The sequence below is a fragment of the Leucoraja erinacea genome, chromosome 25, assembly GCF_028641065.1.
Source record: "Leucoraja erinacea ecotype New England chromosome 25, Leri_hhj_1, whole genome shotgun sequence".
Lineage (NCBI taxonomy): Eukaryota > Metazoa > Chordata > Chondrichthyes > Rajiformes > Rajidae > Leucoraja > Leucoraja erinaceus.
In genome coordinates, this window is record NC_073401.1 from 14,193,737 (window position 1) to 14,213,547 (window position 19,811).

General features: G+C 42.3%; 1 protein-coding gene across 9 annotated transcripts in view; it reads left to right on the forward strand.

Moving 5' to 3' along the window:
- Nucleotides 1-3,013, forward strand: part of cux2b (cut-like homeobox 2b) — a 285,814-nt gene extending 282,801 nt beyond the window's left edge. For all 9 annotated transcript variants that reach the window (XM_055655802.1, XM_055655796.1, XM_055655795.1 and 6 more), the window contains one exon: nucleotides 281-3,013. In XM_055655802.1, coding sequence (XP_055511777.1) covers nucleotides 281-1,136 — 856 coding nt within the window. In that variant the 3' untranslated portion in view covers nucleotides 1,137-3,013. The remainder of the gene's footprint in view (nucleotides 1-280) is intronic.
- Nucleotides 3,014-19,811: the final 16,798 nt, after the last annotated feature.

The window sequence follows — 19,811 nt, forward strand, 5'->3', positions numbered from 1 at the left end:
TATCTCTAAACTAAACAAAATCTTTTAATCAGTTTTCCTCGTTTATCAGGTTTGGAAGAAATTGTGTTCATTATTTTTACAGATATAACTCAAATCTTTATCTTTAGAGCCAAACTCGAAGATAGCAAAAAGATTGCTTCTAAAAGTAGTTGAGACACCCTGGTTTTCTTTTTAACCAGAAAAAACACAAATGCTTCAGATTGATTCTTTCTCAGTTTCGAGCTTCCAATTGGCCTGATAATTTATTTCACTAATGGTGCCCTGCACACTATTTCTTCAGGTCCCGTGTTCGAAGGGAAACGCTTGTCGAAGATCTGCAGGGGAACGATACAGATCAGGAGCCTTCCAGGTGCCAAGGGTACACGCACCACAACCATTCTCTCAGCACCGGCCCATCACAGAGTTCTGACTCGGAGCTGGAAGACAAGAAGGCTATTTTTGCTGAGATGAAGGGCCAGCTGCCGGTTGCAATGGTGACAGACGGGGAGAGTGAAATGGAGATCAAGCGGGAATTTGGCGAGCACTGTGAAGAGAAGGATTATGAACGCTGTTCAACGTGTTGCATTGGAGATAGCGAAGAAAGCGCAACTTCATCCGTACATTTCTCGGGCACTCTGAAACAAGGGCGGGTCAGAGCTGGTTGTAATCATAAGGTCCACCCATTAAAGACGACCACGGTCCTGCATATCCAGAATCCGCAATGCTTGATTATCGGTTCATCTAACTACGACAAGTTTCACGTTAACTCGTCTGGTCTCGCATCTCCCGGCAAATCGCCAAAGCCAGACGAGTGTGTCCCTGCTCCGACAGCGGCAGAAAGCAACGGTTTCAAGGCGATCTCTGAGCCTGCGTGTGGTGGAGTGGAGGTGACGCTGAATTCTCCTGCAACCTCTTCGCCAGGCCTAATGTCAGTGTCTCCCGTTCCATCCTCCTCTGCTCCCATCTCGCCTTCACTCCCCACTGCCCCTCAGGGCCAGTGCTCCACCCCTGGGACCGATATCATTGCTTTGCAGCCAACCTCAAAGCTTACAAAAAGCATCCAGAGACGCAATGCAAAGATGGCCAATCTGAATAACATTATCCATCGTCTTGAAAGGGCAGCCAATCGCGAGGAACCCACAGACTGGGAATTCTAACAACAGATTTTATTACGGGCAGTGAATTTGTTAGTAGTGAAACTGCAGGACGTGACACTGAGCTCTTCAAGAGTAGGAAGAATTTTAGATGTTTAATTTAAATTGAGACTTGGCAAAGCCAAAACCACAGTAGTTTGTGCAGAAAACTTTGAATTTTATGAATTCACTCTTCAATTAATCTTCCAGAATCATGTTTAGCATCTGAGGAAAAAATATTGACCACTATTTTAAACAAAAAAAAATTCAAACAACTTTTAGAAAATAAATATTTATTTGTACATGTCTTATATTAAGGACTGGTTGAAAACTCTGCTGTAGCAGTTTTCCTATTTGTCATTAGCTACAAAATGAAAATAGCAAAAGTTGATTTTAGTGCCATTAAATGCACACTTGAAGTCCTGTAGTTTGCCACAGGAAGAGATTAAAGACTATAGTCTAAAGCCATTAAACAGCACTATGATCCAGAAGGCTGACCAAATTTGCAAGCTCATGGATAGAAATTGTTTTCTTAATTTTGTCTTCAAGACAACTAATTCATATTACCAGAAGTGAACTCTGATATAGTCAAGAAGACTCTAAAAATAGGAACCTCAACACCAGGAACAATGTTCTTAGTTTTGATCACGTGTTTTCAAACATTTGTAACACAGGGTGTTATGTGCAATTGTAAATGTTGTAGAATCTTCTGCAATAGCCTTTCTTGAACAAGCAGTAGCATGGTACGTGATTAATTCTTCACTCTTGTTGGACATTCACTCGTGGTGTTTTGAAGTCTAATGAACAGAACTCTGCCCAACAAAAACGCGTACAGTCATTTTGGAGTTTACATTTTGTTTTTGTAACCAACTATGAGAAGATGAGTCAAAGTCCGAAAACCATAAGAGGCAGCTGGCAAAATCTCTGGTTTAGGAAAAGAAATTTGACTTCCCAGTTGTCGTGGCCTGGTGTTCAGTGTTCAGGATTTTGTTCCTTGAGTGAACATCTTCCAGTCCCAACAATGCAGTTGGCCTCTTCAAGTCAACCCTGATTTTTATCCACATTTTGAAGGGGTTTTTTTTCCACCTTTTTAAGATGTCGTTGATGTGATGATGTTGGTGTAATCTCATTGCTAAAGGTCGATGTGGGGTTGGATTCTTCAGGACTTCCTGCAGCACTCGATTTTTTTGTTTTGCACCAGATTTAAATCCTGTTTTGCTGAAGGCTACGGTAATGCACTTGATCAGATTCAACTGATCCTTTTTATCCCTGCGTTCATCTTACCTTATCTTTTGTATTTGTAAAAAGGAAACATGAAGGCTGATCTCTATCTAGCCTTTGTAGTCTTTCTCTGCACTTGGCCACTAAATACAGTATATTTCTGTTGGTGTAAGCATTTTGACATGCAGCTTGATTTATTCTCTGATGCCGTGTCCCAAACACAGTGCTTTGTGTCACTGTTTTACATTCATTGCCTAAAATACTGCAGGTTGTGATAGAGCAACAAAGTAAGACAACTGCAGAGCAATGCAATGGAAGGCAAGCCATGTGTGATGACATTATTCCTTTGTGACACTGTTCAGACACATGTGAATTTTCGATGTTTTCAGTGGTACTTTATACTTATTTCTTTAAAAGAGAGCTGACGTATTTTCCTCCACAAAATATTAAGTAAGAAGAAGTTGCAAAAAAACAAAACAAATGTCAGAACAACAAAAATTAGATATGACCTGAGTATCTCATCTTAGGTGTGGCCTTTATGGGCAAGGATACCGCAGTTTATTTGATTTGATCATGAAATATGCTTTTTATTTTCTCCATTATGCATGCAGGTTTACCCTGCAATCAATCTCAAGATGGCAACTGTATTAAACCAATTGTCATAAAAATCCTGTGCAGCTGCTGCTGAATTAAAGATGTGCAGTTTTTAATGTGACAGTTGAGTCAATACAATCAACGTTTAACAATCAATCTATTGAGCACACTCAGCAAGAAAGGTTGGCTTCACAAACCACTGTTTGAGGCCAGAAAATATGAACACCCAGGATAATATTACTCCCTGGATCCATACATTAAGGTTTCTTAATGCTGGAAATCAATTTCCCTCTAAACATTTTCTATTTGGCGCTGTTTCGGGACCCGGTTCAGCAGGAAAGATGAGACTTCAATTAAATTTGTCTCTGAAATGGTCAACAATTTGTTATTCACTGTTGGTGAAACATGGATACTCTTCCCGGGCCAAGTTATTCCCACCGTGCGGAAACTCTCCTGGTTGCAGTTAATGCCTTTCCGTGGCACAGGGCTACTTCCTGGTGAGTGACCTTTTTGGCTGGAAATATACTCCCAGATTTTGCAATTAACAGTGTATTGATCTCAAGGTATAATCAATATTGAGCATATTGAATTCAATGCAAAATCATTTAATGTAATGTGAGATAAGAAAGATTTGACTAAAGGAAAACATTTTTTTTTAAATCCCACAGTAATTACAATTGGAAGAAATTATATTCCACACGGGCAGTAAATGTTGAACATTGGAGAGATTAGAATGAAGCCTTAATACAATCTTAAGTCTTAAGGGCTGCATGGTGGCACAGCGGTAGAGTTGCTGCCTTACAGCGCCAGAGCCCCGGGTTCGATACAGACCACTGTTGTCTGTGTGAAGTTTGTACATTCTCCCTGTGACCGCGTGGGTTTATTCCAGGTGCTCCGGTTTCCTCCCACACTCCAAAGATGTGCAGGTCTGTAGGTAAATTGGCTTTAGTAAAATTGTAAATTGTCTGGAGTGTAGGATAGTGTTGTTGTGCGGGGATTGTTGGTCGGCGCAGATTCAGTGGGCCAAGGGGCCTGTTTCCGTCCTGTATCTCAAAACTAAACTAAACTAAAGTTCACTTGGCACCCACACCTTCTGGCGTATTAAAGGAGTATCTAAAGGGGAATTACTAGATTCATGTATTTTAAAATAACAAATCTCTTGGTAAGATTCTGGTTTTAACAAAGCTTCTGACAACGCGGGGAATTCAGACTACCACCTGATCTCCAGGTTTTCATCTGGAGATTGAGAGTTTCTGTCCGATTTAATTCAGGATAAATGAGCTCTGATACACATATTATTACTATATAATCCAAGTCAACAGGGTCAACCAAGTCCTGTCACAGGTAGCTTATTTAATTGCTTGCTTTTCCTCATCTAATGCACAAATTCCAGTTAGTAAATAATTTGTTTTATTAACTTTGGGTTTATTATTATTTGCTATGTTTGACAATGGGACACCCACTTTAGAAAACCTAAACCTTAAAGCAAATTTAAAACAAATTTAAAGCATTTAATTTTAACGGTGGTACAGCTGGTAGAGCTGCTGCCTCACGGAACCAGACATCCCGATGCTGACCTCGGACTATCTGTGTGGAGTTTGCGTGTTCTCCCTATGACCGCGTAGGTTTCTCCCAGGTGCTCCGGTTTCCTCCCACATCCCATTAGCCTCTGTAAAATGGCCTCTCGTGTGTAGGGATGAGAAAATGGAATAACAGAACTAGTGTGAATGGGTGTTCAATAATTGGTCTGGACTCGATGGGCCGAAGGGCATGTTTACACATTGTATCTGCAAACGACACTAAGCTAAAGCCTTCCATTTTTTTTAACGTTACTTTAATGCTCTGGCCTCTAGTTACTGGTCCACGCACAGTGAAAAAGTTCTCCCTAAGTTACTGTATCAAAACCCCTCTGAACCCCTCAGCAATTCAGAACTGCTCTTAGATCTGTCATACTCTGAGCAGAATTAGATTCTCCACGGAACTATAGTTCCCTGTCCTGTTATCGTTCCGGCAAACCCCTCCTTTACCCTTTTCCAAACCTTGACATTGTCTTAATTGAAGCTCATGCAAGGTTATAGTTGTGAGAGAAATTGCCCATTCTCCGAAGTATGGGCACTTTCTGCTCCGCACTTGCATCCATTAGGAACCAGTTCAAGCTCATTAGACCATTGATCATTATTAAATTAATGACTTTCTATCAAATCTCAGCACCCAGTTGTGAAAGGACAGTATTTAAACGCCGCTATGCCAGTCTATTCACCCTATTAAGCAGCTCGTGGGCTATTATGTTTGATGGACCTGTAACAGTTCAATATTTTTATGGAGGTTTGTTTTTAGAATTAATTTAAATGAGCAATAATCTTTATTGCCGATCCCATAAGTGGGCACTTTTTCAATTTTTTAAAATAATAAACTCTTTTACTTGTCGTGTTACTGATAGAATAGCAATATTAACAGTTCTACAGCTGCCACTAATTAAGAAATACTGTTCCATTGGAGCCTATTAAATGGAGCACAGTAATGTGTTTTAATTAATTAATTTCTCTGTTTTAAAAAGATGGGCCTTGCAAAGTAATGTCCAAGAGAACACTAATGCACATAAGCGGCCACATAAAAATAACTCCATTCCCACGAATGACACGGTATGAATGAGGTTATTGTTTGTAAACTGTAGATGGGAGCAAGACTGGTAGGGGGGGACACAACGCAATCAGGAAATATGAAGTGGTTAAAATAAAACCAGACTTTGCTGTAAATGTCCCAAACGTCAAGCTGATTACACAGCCCTAATGTGCTTTTTTTAAAAAGAAGACATATTCCAAGCAGCAGATCATTTTTAATTTCCTTAAAGACCCAGTTGGGCTTAATGGATACTCAGGCATGTTCACTCATTTATTTAGCGAACGTCTCAGGATATGAAATTTCTGCAGAGAAATTTAACCAAATATTTGCCCTTGCACCAATGATAAGTCTAAACGAAGCAAGAAAATGGAGAGATGATGAGTTCGACCGACTCAAATCAAAATGGATTTCCCAGCAAAGAATTGTGTAGAGTGTGCGAGAACAGCTCGTTGTGCCAATCAACCCATGTCGACATTTATGGTTAACTTCAGCTTCCTTTCACACTTTCTAACCTATTTTACTCCAAACCTTCTACTCCCTACCTCTTCATATTCCTAACCAGGCATTAACGGCTTCACAATTGGTCACCTCAACCATTGCTTGTGCTGCTGAGTCGAGCGATGCAGGATGAAAGGCAATGGCTCGGGCAGCAATGCTCGGATGCAGGCGATCCTTACGTTACGGAAGGGGGTGCGCGCTCCCAGTAAACCGTCCGTGACACGGTTTTCCATGAAGCACATTATCTGCACCAAGAAACACGAGCTGAAAATAAAATAAAAATGTTCACATAAATTTGATGAGAGTGAAGTTTTATTCTGAATCCCAGACGTTTTGGTATTGATTTGTGAATTCTGTCAGGGCAAATTTCCGTGACCTGCACTATTGTCAGACTGCATTCGCTTGTGTAGCCTGTGGGCCATGGGTAATGCAACTCATGAAGCCCAACAAAGCAGTTCTACTTGCCCACACCGGGCGGGAACTGCAGACGCTGGTTAACATGGTTAATTATTGACCCACTGAGTTACTCCAGCACTGTGTGGCCGTTTTGTTTGCCTACTTGTTTTACATCTATCTATCTGCTGCTTTGCCCTGGGTGAATATTGCCCACCTCACTGTGACTGGACGAAGGGGTTTGCAGGATCCAAAGGAGTTTGCGATGGTTCACACCACTGCTTTGTAAAACATAAAATGAATTTAAAAACTTGCTTGGAATATTAAAGACATTTGTGTACAGATGTGGCATAGTGGTAGAGTTGCTGCCTTGCAGAGTCAGAGACCCAGGTTCGATCCTGGCTATGGGTGCTGTCTGTACAGAGTTTGCACGTTCTCCCTGTGACGCCATGGGTTTTCTCCAGGTTTCCTCCCTCATGCCAAAGACATGCAGGTTTGTAGGTTAATTGGCTTCTGTAAAATTGTCCTTATTGTGCAAGACACAAAACTGGGATAACATGGATTACACGGGTGAACATTGGTTGGCGCGGACTCAGTGGGCCAAAGAGTCTGTTTCCATGCTGTATAACTAAACTAAACTAAAATTCCAATTCATTTTCTCCTGGAGATTCAAACTTGGTACATATTTCAGAGAAAATGTGGTGCTTTCCTGGTCTGTGTGTTTCAATTCCATGTTAGTAGAGAATCTGCCAGTTGTACAAAAATCTAGTTGAATTTCTTTTCTTCAATGGACAAAAACCTGGAGTAATGTGAATCTATCAGACAAGCAGGCAGATCATGGGTTAAAATGATTGAAATTGTATAAATCAGGATGTACATCAACTAACTCGATTACAAGTCATTGAATTAGATTGGAATTGATTTAATTTATTTCCTATTGTTTTTAATAAAGGCTCGAAGATGCATATTTCCTTTGGCCAATTCAGCAGCAGATACTAGTTAATCCATTGAACCTGTTCCAAATTGAATCCATCTGTTCTTTGGGGATATATTTCAATGCATACTGAGCTCTTTCTGCTGCATGGTGTGTGATCATGTTTTTAAAGTTTTTTCCCCTCTCTCAGTACATCTATCCTTGTTACTTTTCTGTGTGAGTCTACCTTGTGTGGTTTTGTCCTTTGCAATCATATGGAATCTGGCCAAGCCTTGAACTTATTTGTGTAAGATGCCCAGACAAGCCAGCGGATTTTCCACTTTGTCAATCTCAGCTGGGTTTAACCCTGCTCGGGTTAAAGGGCACGGTTTAACCCTGCTCGGGTGAAAGGGCACAGTTTGGATTTGTGGCATCAATCCATTTCACCCTCCAATTTATCTTTGATAGATTTTGTTGTCGCTACTTTTATTTTATTCTTTGATTTATGAACCTCAGCGAAGAGTTAAATCTTACTCCATGAGAACTTGTAGTTTATTGTCATGGTTGCTTGCGTTGTGAGCATTTCAATTTTTAGTTTAGTTTAGAGATACAGTGTGGAAAGAGGCCCTTTGGCCCACCGAGTCCGTGCCGACCAGCGACCCCCATACACTAGTTCTATCCTACAAGTTCTAGAGACAATTTACAATTTTACCAAGCCAATTAGCCTACAAACCTGTACATCTTTGGAGTGTGGGAGGAAACCGGAGCACCCGAAGAAAACTCACGCAGGTCACGGGGAAAATATACGAACTTGGTACAGACAAGCACCCATAGTCGGGATCGAACCCGGGTCTCTGGCGCTGTAAGACAGCAACTCTACCGCTGTGCCTTCTATCATCAGATTCTCCAGCTAATTATTAACTCTGTCTGGTATCATACAATTCCTCTGAAGTTTATGTTGTTTCTGCCATTCTACAGCTTACTTCATCATTGCACCAGGTGAATGACCTGGGCCAAAGCTTCAGCAAATAGGGACCTTGAAACAAAAGGCTACATTTCTTTGATTGGTAATTTGATAGCTTTGTTTATTGTCGTTGGCTGAGGTACAGTGAAAAGCCTTTTTGTTGCGGGCTATCCAATCAGCAAAAACGCTATACATGATTACAATCAAGCTAGCCATAGTGTACAGATAAAGGGAATAATGTTTAGTGCAAGGTAAAGTCGGATAGATAGTCTGAGGTAGATGGTAGCTGATTCTGCAACTGCTTTACGTAAGAGGCATGTTAAAAGAGCTCCGTCCGTGTGGGATGGTGTACCGGTTATATTACTAGAGTAATAATATTAATGTCTGGTCACGAGTGTTCAAATCCCTTGCAGGTTGCTGTGGAATTTAACCTGTTAATTAAAACCTGCAAGGAAAAATGAGTGGCATTTTTGGTGACCACATATCTACAGCATCGTCATAAAGCAAATAGTGCACAGAGCGGCACAGTGGCGCAGCAGTAGAGTAGCTGCCTTACAGCGCCAGATAACCGAGTTCGCTCCTGACTATGGGTGCTGTCTGTACGGAGTCTGCACGTTCTTCCTGTAACTGCAAGGGTTTTCTCTGGTTGCTCTGGTTTCCTCCCACATGAGAGTTTGTAGGTTCATTGTCTTCTGTAAATTGTTCCTAGGGTGTAGGATAGAACTATAGGGGTTATCATGGTCAGCATGAACTCAGTGGGCTGAAAGGACTTTCTGCGCTGTATCTCTAAAACTAAAAATATAGAAGGAATCTGGCCTCCCTATGTGACTGTACCAAAGCAGTTAAATCTTGAATGCATCCCAAAATGGTGGAATTAGGGACGGACAATAAGTGCAGTTTTTCCCGTGACATAGATTGATGATGTCTTCTTTAATAAATGCTTTACTAAATAATTAAATAGTAGCTGAAGTTGGGTTAGCCAAGAGTTTCATTGGTGAGCTCCATGCAAAGGCCACGGTCTTCATTAAATATGATTGATATTAACTTGTAACGGGGGGAGAAAACAATGCACGATTTGTCCACTGTTAACGTTCCAAACAAAATCTCAAATACTCAGAATAGACAATAATGCTGGAGGAACTCAACGGGACTCGCAGCGTCTCTGAAGAGAAGGAATGGGTGATGTTTTGGGACGAGACCCTTCCTCAGACTTCAGACAGATGCTGCATGTCCCACTGAGTTACTCCAGCATTTTGTGTCTATCTTTGGTTTAAACCAGCATCTGCACTTCCTTCCTACTCAAATACTTGGGACCTATCCAGTCCACATGGTGTGTGTTATTTCAAATCAAATGTAATGGGGGTAACAAAACATCGAAACACCATTGCAAAATCAAAATATATTATGCAGATACGAGACTACAGATGCTGGAATCTTGAGCAGAAACAGACTGCTGGAGGATTTCAGTGGGTCAGGCAGCATCTGTGGGGAAAAATGCACAGATAATGTTCGGATCGGGATCCTTCTTCAAACTGAGCCAAAATGTTGGAGATATTTCCAGTAGTTGGAGAGTCTAGGACCAGAGGGCTCAGCCTCAGGATAAAAACATATGTCTTTAGAATGGAGATGAGGAGTGATTTCTTTAGGCAGAGGGTGGTGATTGTGTGAAATAGATTACCACTGACGGTGGTGGAGGCCAAGTCATTGGGTGTTTTTAAAGCGGGGATTGATATGTAATGGTGTCAAAGGCTACGGGGATAAGGCAGGAGAATGGGTTGCGAGGGAAAAATAGATCAGCCATAAATAGATCAGCCAGAATTAGGCCATTCGGCCCATTGAGTCTGCTCCACCATTACAAACGGCAGACCAGACTCGATGGTCCGAATGGCTTAATTCTGCTCCTATGTCTTATGGCCTGGTTCATCTCCCTCCACAGATGCTAATTGTCTAGTTGTATTCCTCCAGAAATATATTGAGCACCTGTTTCCTGTTAACATTACAAGCACTCGTTGAACTTAACAACTTTCGCAATAGTAACTAAAAATTAATTATTTTTGTAGTCAACTTAGAAGTAACTTCTTTTTAACAAATCTATTGCCCTCCTCAAATGTACTTAAAAGTTGACAACAAATCATATACTGGTGTTGACAACTATTGACAACTATTGTAAAGTATTAGAAGTTTGAATGACCAAATGTAGGAATTTCTGATTGTCACAAAATGCTGGAGTAACTCAGTGGGTCAGGCAGCATCTCTGGAGAAAAGGAATGGGATCAGAGCTCTTCATCAGACTGAACGCTAGAGCAGATCAGAACAAAACAGGGCCGGCAACAGATGCACAGAGAGCGGGCAGCGAGAGAGGGTGTTACAGAACTCCCATCGGAGAGAGGAGGAGAACTTCTTCAAAGTAGGCATTCCTTGAGCTTTTGCAGTGGAGCAGACAAAATGTGCAGGAAGGAACTGTAGATGTTGGTTTACACCAAAGACAAGCACAAAATGCTGGGGAAACCCAGCAAGTCGGGCAGAATTTAGTCCTTCGGTTTCTTTGAACAAAACACTCCTGCAGCCTTGTTTCTGAAAGCAGCATAGAATGTTGAAGCAAATACTTCACAAAAGGAAGGTGGCAGGAGAGTTTCAGAACAGAAGTAGTCTCAAACAAGCAGGGACGGACCAGTTTGCTGAAGCATTCTGTCGGAGGCCCATATCGTTTTTTTTTTAAAAGCTATTGAATCTTTCCATGTAAAATAGAAAATTCACTACTAAAAGTTGTTTTAAAAGCTAGTTGATGACCTCTGCTGATAACTACAGATATTTCCACGCTTATTTAGCAGTTTCTGATGTTTACTGCTGTAGATTAAAAATGTGGAAGGCCCTGCCGTCAAAGCTCAAACCTTCTGATTTTTTCCTGTTTATTGCTGATACGAAGGAAGAAACAATTCCAATAAATAATTGGTATATTGACTTCAAATGGACATGCATTGATTTAAAGGGTAGCTGTGTTTTGCCAAAACCATTATTGGCTCTGAAGGTATTTTTTACTGCTGTGTGGATGATTTATGTCAGATATCAGACTTTGTTTCCGGCATGCTGTCTAATTATGTCAGTATTTCTACTGCTGTTGTCAAATGTTAAATCAGTGTTGTAGTTAAGTAAGACTCAGACTTATAACTTTTGGGAGAGGATCTTCAGTTGCTTTGATGAGTCCTCACCCGATACTCTGGTGAGATTCCCCTGTAGCCCTTGCTGTGTGCAGTACACTCAGTTGCTTCTAATTATTTAATTGCCTGGAGGACATTGGCCTCCATGATGGTGAGGACATTGGCCTCCATGATGGTGATGACATTAGCCTCCATGATGGTGAGGACATTGGCCTCCATGATGGTGATGACATTAGCCTCCATGATGGAGAGGACATTGGCCTCCATGATGGTGAGGACATTGGCCTCCATGATGGTGAGGACATTGGCCTCCATGATGGAGAGGACATTGGCCTCCATGATGGTGATGACATTGGCCTCCATGATGGTGAGGACATTGGCTTCCATGATGGTGAGGACATTGGCCTCCATGATGGAGAGGACATTGGCCTCCATGATGGTGAGGACATTTCCATCTTTGATGAGGAGGATATTAACATCCGTTTTGGCGGTAACATTGGGGGGAGGTCATAATATATTTACCCTCATTGCCACTTTTGGCTGAAGGTGTTTTCCACACTTGTCTCTTGTTTGCACTGAGGATAGAGTAATGATGGAGATGTGCATGGAGCCTTCTGGTCTTCTAAATTAATTCTATGTTTTTCTCTATTCAAAATTAGATGTAGCAGGGCAACAGAACTGCGGGTGGTTATACTGAATTACTGTCAAATCTGCGCATGGATTGTGTTCTGTCTCCACACGACCTTCTGACCTGAATAAGAGCAGCAAACTAATGGTGGGAGAGGACAGGCAGGGATATGCAGTGCCATCTAAGCTAGTTCACAAATTGCCCCTGGCTACCATAATAATGTGGAAAGTTGCTTTGGGTGTCTCACACACAAGCAGTGAACCTGGTTTATATTTACCCTGCTCATAAAGAATAAAAAGACATTAAGCAGGCCAGTCGTTCTGCCTGGTGCCTTTATTTCCCCAGCCTACTTGAGAATGCTTCACTCATTCTCGCAGCCTGCAGGCTTTGGACTCTACTAACTGCTCCTCTCCAATGCCGTCTAAGATCACAGGGTGACCTCGCCGCACTGCCTTAGTATTCCCACAATGTAACCGTGCGGTGGTCCAGAGTGTGAGGCGCCATTCACTGCGAGATCAGTGATAGCAGGGCGTGTTTGAGGCTCGGAGCATGATGCTGCATGATAATAGCCTCGGTGCTCCCCAGCTAATTGAGAAAGTCACCGTGTGATGTGGGTCGGAATAAAATTTAAATTTGTCATCTCTCGGATGACATATTCCTCCACACATCAAACGAGTCCAACAATTTGCAAAGCTGGGAGATGATGCTGGTTCCTCAACAATGCTGGGGTGACTGCTGCTTTGGAATTTTTCTGTTCATGGTTTGAATGCATAATGAAAGTTTAGCCTCTACCACACTAGAGTCATCCACTTTGTACCCCTGGAGTGCACCAACAAATATCTGGACGTACTTAACATGCGTTTCAGTTAAGGTTACATTATTTAGTTTGCCGTAAGGATATTAGAAGGATGTTATAAGGGCAAGGTTGTTTTTGTTTAGTTTTAGTTTAGTTTAAAGATACAGCGGAGAAACAGGCCGTTCGGCCCATCGAGTCTGCTCCGACCAGCGATCCCTGCACACTCGCACTCTCCCACACACTAGAGATAAATTATTATACCAAAGCTGATTAATCTACAAACCTGTACATCTTTGGGATGTGGTAGGAAACCGGAGCACCCAGAGAAAACCCACGCAGTCACAGTGAGAACGTACAAACTCAACAGGAAAAGAAAGTACAAATTGAAAATTTAGACTAAATTTCAATTCCTCCATCATGTAATTCAGCAGAAAGATTCCTTGGAAAAGTATCCTGGTGATGTGAAGGGAAAACCTCGAGGGTTTCCAGAAAGATTACATGAGATGAGGAGTGATGTACCTGCTCATCCTCAAGAGCACCAAACATCAGTAAATAATCGAGGCACAAGTGACTACATTGTGAGCAAAACATAGATTGCTGGAGGAACTCAGCGGGCCAGGCAGCATCTGTGAAGGAAATGGACAGGTGACGTTTCGGGTCGGGACTGTTCCTCAGTCTCACAACATTTCGGGTCAACAGATAATCATTTGTATTGGACCCTGTTTGAAGGCTTCATCAAGTCTGGAAGTTAAAGGCTTAAACCTCTTATTGTCCAATTTAAATCTGATTTAAATAGTTCACTTGTGACAGTTCTCTGGAGAAACGTTAAATATCATCTTTCAAACAGACTCAGTCTTGTTGCAGGACATTCCAGTAAAATGATGGTGACTGAGGGAGCCCTGCAGATACTAAAGAGCTGATACCCAACAAAGAAGATGCAACAGAGTTGCTGCAAATGTATTCTGTATAGGAAATGGTATACGACACACCTGCAACTCGGTGTGTTGATCCAAATGACAACCTTTTAAATACGTGATCCATAATCCTAAACAATTATAGAAAACCTTCTAATCCATCAATAAAGGAACAGTGAGCAAAACACAAAGGGCTGGAGTAACTCAGTGGATCAGGCTGCACCTGTGTAGGCAATGGACAGATGGGACCTTTCTTCAGATAGCAACTGGAGTATTAAGGCATAATGAAGGGCGTGAACTATTTAGTCTGTGACTGCAGTACTCTGGGATGCATGCCCTCTTGTGGAGCTCATCACTGCAACTCCTGAAGGAGTCCTCGTCCATGAAAGTAAGGTCAGATCTCACATGCAAGGTCTGCTCACTGCCTTGCTCCTTCAACCACTAAGGGAGAGAAATGTTTCTGGGTATAAATGTTTCTTCTAACACATCTACATCAATGTGGATGTGTGTGTAGTGCTGGTATTAATATCTGCATCAGTGTAGAAGTGTATGTGTGTGGTAATCTGGGCATTCAATGAGCAACAATCCTACAAGTGTTGGGTGGCCCAGATGTGACGTGATGCCACCTATTTCACCCTTCCGGAAGTCCACAGTAGAATAGAACCAATGGCCCTATCTCGCTGGAGTAGACAAAGTGTTCAAGAAGGAACTGCAGATGCTAGGTCCTATCTCACTGCTGCCTTGTTACGCCACACTTTGGGAAAACACCATTTCCCTGGAAAATGCATCAATTCCTTGGACCAATCCTCTGTGACGCTGGACGATCCTCCATGGTGACTTGAAATAAAACTTAAGCACAGTCCAGTCATTATTTCGGAACCAAAGCTGATGCCACCACCCCATTATCATTCCAAGGTGGATGTTATTTATGTACAGCTGATACATTGCGCCTCCTGCTTCAGGCGATCGTTCCATGGAGGGGACTTCATGCAATCTGCTTGGCCAGCGCCGTCTTTGTACATGCGGTGATGGAGCACACCATCTGTTGCCTTACTCTCCATCCACTCGCCCTGCGCTGCAATTACTTCCCCCTCCCCTCAAAATTCCATGTGGGGATTCCCACTGGATCTGAGATTGTAATTCTGAACCTCATGGCGGGCGGGAATAAAATTAGTCCCTCCACAACCCCAGATCATTAAGTTGCAGAGTTTTAAAAACAAACTTCAAAATGTCTTTCAACATTTCTGGAAAAATCTAGTGAAAAGTTCCTGGAACTGCTGACCTTGAAGTACAGTCATCACTTTCTGCAGCTGCCAACTGCTCCTCATTAATATCATTCCAACTTGATAGAAGAATACCCCTTCCAAGCTCCATACTACCCATTGATAAATATGAGCAAATTGACGACTGAAGTTAGAAAAATGTTGGTGCCAGTTTGGCAAAGAAGCTTCTGTTCTAGAAGCTACCATGAGAAACACCACTGCAGTGACAATGCCCAGTGTATAACTTCCTGCACTATGGCAGAAACAGTGGTGCTATTTAATAGTCAATCTATCACCTTTGCAGACCCCATCTCTCTCTGTTGATCATCTGTGGAATTGTCCACGAATTGTCAGGTGTCTGTGCAAAGTGAAAGGAGACACAAGGAACGGCAGATCCGCTGGAATCTTCAACAAAACACAAAGTGCTGAGTTATGTCAGCAGGTCTGGCAGTATCTCTGCAGGGATGGACAGATGACGTTGTAGGTCGGGACTTTTCTTTAGAACTGAAATATTGCCTGTCCATTTCCCTCCACAGATGGTGCCCGATCCTCTGAGTTCCTTCAGCACTTTGTGTTTTGCTTGGGATTAAATGAACGTCAGATGTGCTGTATCCTTCCTGCAGCTAATATTAGCTCTACCTTCGGCTGAGACAAAATGCCCCACTCTCACAGCTTTGGGAGGAATATTTCAGAGTGCGAAGAATCTGTGGAAATTTGGTAAAGAAGAAAAATGATCCCTTTTAAATAAGTTATTTGTTTAATGAGGTAACTAATTATAGTTAATATTTAATGTGATTACTCTAAGTGATGCAATTATTAAGAGAAATTCAAATTATACACAGTGCCGCTATTCAGTAATTTAAGAATAGGGTGAGGTAACTGGTATTTCAGCGGAAGGAAGGTGTTGAGTTTTGCAGTTGACAACTTCATCTTGCAACCTTTTGCCATTTATTACTTAATATATGCAGACTTTATGCAATGAGCCATTATATTACGCTTCAAAATGTTCAGCTTCCCAAGGGTCACTGAAATACTTCATCATTCACCATTAGTTTTTAAATCCTAATGGTGTACTGCAATTGCATTAATATATATAAAACAATGAATGGTTGCACAGTGCAGAAATAGGCCCTTCTTGCCCACACCAGCCAACATGTTCCAGCTACACTAGTCCCGCCTGCCAGCATTTATATAGAAACATAGAGTATAGGTGCAGTGGTAGGCCATTCAGCCCCTCGAGCCAGCACAGCCATTCAATATGATCATGGCTGATCATCCAAAATCAGTACCCCCGTTCCTGCTTTCTCCCCATATCCCTTGATTCTGTTAGCCCTAAGAGCTATATCTAACTCTCTTGAATACCTCCAGTGAATTGGCCTCCACTGCCTTCTGAGGCAGAGAATACCACATATTCACAACTCTTTGGGTGAAAAGGTGTTTTCTCATCTCATATGGCCTGCCCCTTATTCTTAACCTGAATGGTTCTGGATTCCCCCAAAATCGGGAACATTTTTCTTGCATCCAGCCTGTTCACTCCTTTAAGAATTTTATTTATTTCTATAAGATCTCCTCTCATCTTTCTAAATTCCAGTGAATGTAAGCCCAGTCGATCCATTCTCTCATCATATGTCAGTCCTGCCATCTCATGAATTAACCTGGAGCACCTACGCTGCACTCCCTCAACAGCAAGAATGTCCTTCCTCAAATTAGGGGACCAAACTGCACACAATACTCCATGTGTGGTCCTACCAGGGCCCTGTACAACTGCAATAAGACCTCCTTGCTCCTATCCTCAAATCCTCTCGCTATGAAGGCCAACATGCCATTTTCTCACTGCCTGCTATACTTGCATGCTTACTTTCAGTGACTGATGTACAAGGACACTCAGGTCTCGTTGCATCTTCCATTTTCCTAATCTGACACCATTCAGATAATAATCTGCCTTTTGTTCTTGTCCATATCCCTCCAAACCTGTTCTATTCATGTACCTGTCTAACTGCTTCTTACATGTTGGGATAGCCCCTGCCTCAACTACCTCCTCTGGCAGCTTGTTCCATATCCACCACTCTTTGTGTGAAAAAGTTACCCCCTCAGATTCCTCTTAAATCTTTTCTCCTTCATCCTAAATCTCTGTCCTCTGGTTCTTGATTCACCTACTCTGGGTGAGAGACTCTGTGCATCTACCCGACCTATTCCTCTCATGATCTTATACACCTCATCCTCCTGTGCTCCAAGGAATAGAGACCCAGCCTACTCATCATCTGCCTATAGCTCAGACCCTCTAGTCCTGGCAACATCATTGTAAATCTTCTCTGCACCATTTCCAGCTTGACAACATCTTTCCTTTAACATGGTGCCCAGAACTGAACACAATATGGCCTCATGAACGTCTTATACAACTGCAACATGACCTCCCAACTTCTGCACAATACTCTGGCTAATGAAGGCCAATGTGCCAAAAACCTTTTAGACCACCCAATCTATCTGTGATTCCACCAGGAAGCTATGCAACTGCACTCCTAGATCCCTCCACTCTATAACACTACCCAGAGCCCTACCATTTACTGTGTAGGTCCTGCCCATGTTAGACTTCACAAAATGCAACACCTCACATTTTTCTGCATTAAATTCCATCAACCATTCCTCAGCCAACTTGGCCAATTGATCAAGATCCTGATGTAATTTTTCACAACCATCTCCACTATCTGCAAAACCACCCACTTTAGTATCATCTGCAAACTTGCTAATCTTGCCATGTATGTTCTCATCCAAATCATTGATATTGATGACAAACAGTAATGGGCCCAGCACCGAACCCTGAGGCACACCACTAGTCACAGGCCTCCAGTCAAAGAAGCAACCTTCCACCATCACCCTCTGCTTCCATCCATAAAGCCAATTTTCCATCCATTCAGCTATCTCTCCTTGGATCCCATGCGATCTAACCTTCCAGAAAGTACACGGCAGTGACTCCGGAAATGAGATGAGAAAGCGGTGATTGGTTCAGGGGTCGGCGTCACTAGCTAACGGGAAGAAGCTGTTCTTCTGTTTGCATGTCCAAGTTGAAATGATTCTCTCCTGCAGATCTCCACTGCCACCTGGTGTTCGTGAATGGTAAAGATTAGCCTTGTACAAAATATTTAATCCTCGAAGCTGCCTTCATTTCCTCTGTAGACACAAAATGCTGGAGTAACTCAGCGGGACAGGCAGCATCTCTTGAGAGAAGGAATGGGTGACATTTTGGGTCGAGAACCCTTCTTCAGACTGATGTCAGGGGAGTGGGCGGGAAAAAGATAGAATGTAGTCGGAGACAGTGAGACTGGTGGGAGAACTGGGAAGGGGGAGGGGATGTGGAGGAAAGCAAGGGCTATTTGAAGTTCCTATTTGTTTCCTCTGTATCGCCCAGCAATTCTGGCAAAAGATTCAGCTCATTATAGCCATTGCTGAGCAGAATTTGACTTCATCCAACACTTTTTTCCACAAGGAACTGTTCCTGAATAATAAATAATTTGATGGGGCAGGAGCAGGCAGAAGCAATGTTTTTTTTTGTTTAATTCATGATAATTTTGCAATATCATTCAGTATAATCAGGAATTATTTGAGAGGAACATGCTCCATTGATTGAAATCACTCCACTGCTAACTCTGCCAGTTAATTATTTCCACTATCTACCCATTCTTCTGCCATGAAATTAGATCGTAAGGTGCCTCTTATCTCATTGATGCTTCTGTCATTGTCACTCGGGGTATCACCTCCAGTTGTCCTTCGCTTTGGCTGTTGGGACTAATGTTGGTGATGGCCCTGGATATTGAGCTCTTTTGATAGCAGATGTTCTTCAGAAAATAATGAATATCCTTTAAAAAGTAGATTTGTTGTCATTCTCGTGCGATGTATTGACATCTGTTAAAAATCATGTTGCTCATGTTCATAAGTCATAGAAGCAGAAGTAAGCCATTTGACCCATCGAGTTCACTGCAACATTCAATCATTGCTGATCTATCAAAGATAGACACAAAAAGCTGGAGTAACTCAGCGGGACAGGCAGCATCTCTTCGGGTTGAGACCCAAAACGTCATCTTGACCCTAAACGTCACTCATTCATTTTCTCCAGAGATGCTGCCTGAGTTACTCCAGCTTTTTGAGTCTATCTTTGATTTAAACCAGCACCTGCAGTTCCTTCCTACACATGGCTGATCTATCTTTCCCTCTCAACCCCATTCTCTTGACTTTTCCGCCTTAAAAATACCCAATGGCTTGGCCTCCACAGGAATTCCACAGATTTGCCACCCTCTGACTAAAGAAATTCCTCCTCACCTCAAGTTTCAATGATTGTCGAGCATAGGCTCCAGTTAGTTCCCGCATAATCCCAGTACTAGAGCTGTTCATTCAGGATGCCAAAGGTCACCCATTCAACAACAAACCCGTAACATCACCCATTCCTTCTCTCCAGACATGATGCCTGTCCCGCGGAGTCATAGATTGTTCCACCCGAGAGAAGTGTTAAGAGCCCAGGTTGACACTCCAGTGCAGGACTGAGGGACTGGTATAAGGTCATTAGGAGCAGAATTAGACCATTTGGCCCATCAAGTCTACTCCGCCATTTAATCATGGCTGATCTATCTCTGCCTCCTAACACCATTCTCCTGCCTTATCCCCATAACCCCTGACACCCATACAAATCAAGAATCTATCTCTGCTTTAAAAATGTCCACTGACTTGGCCTGCACAGTCTTCAG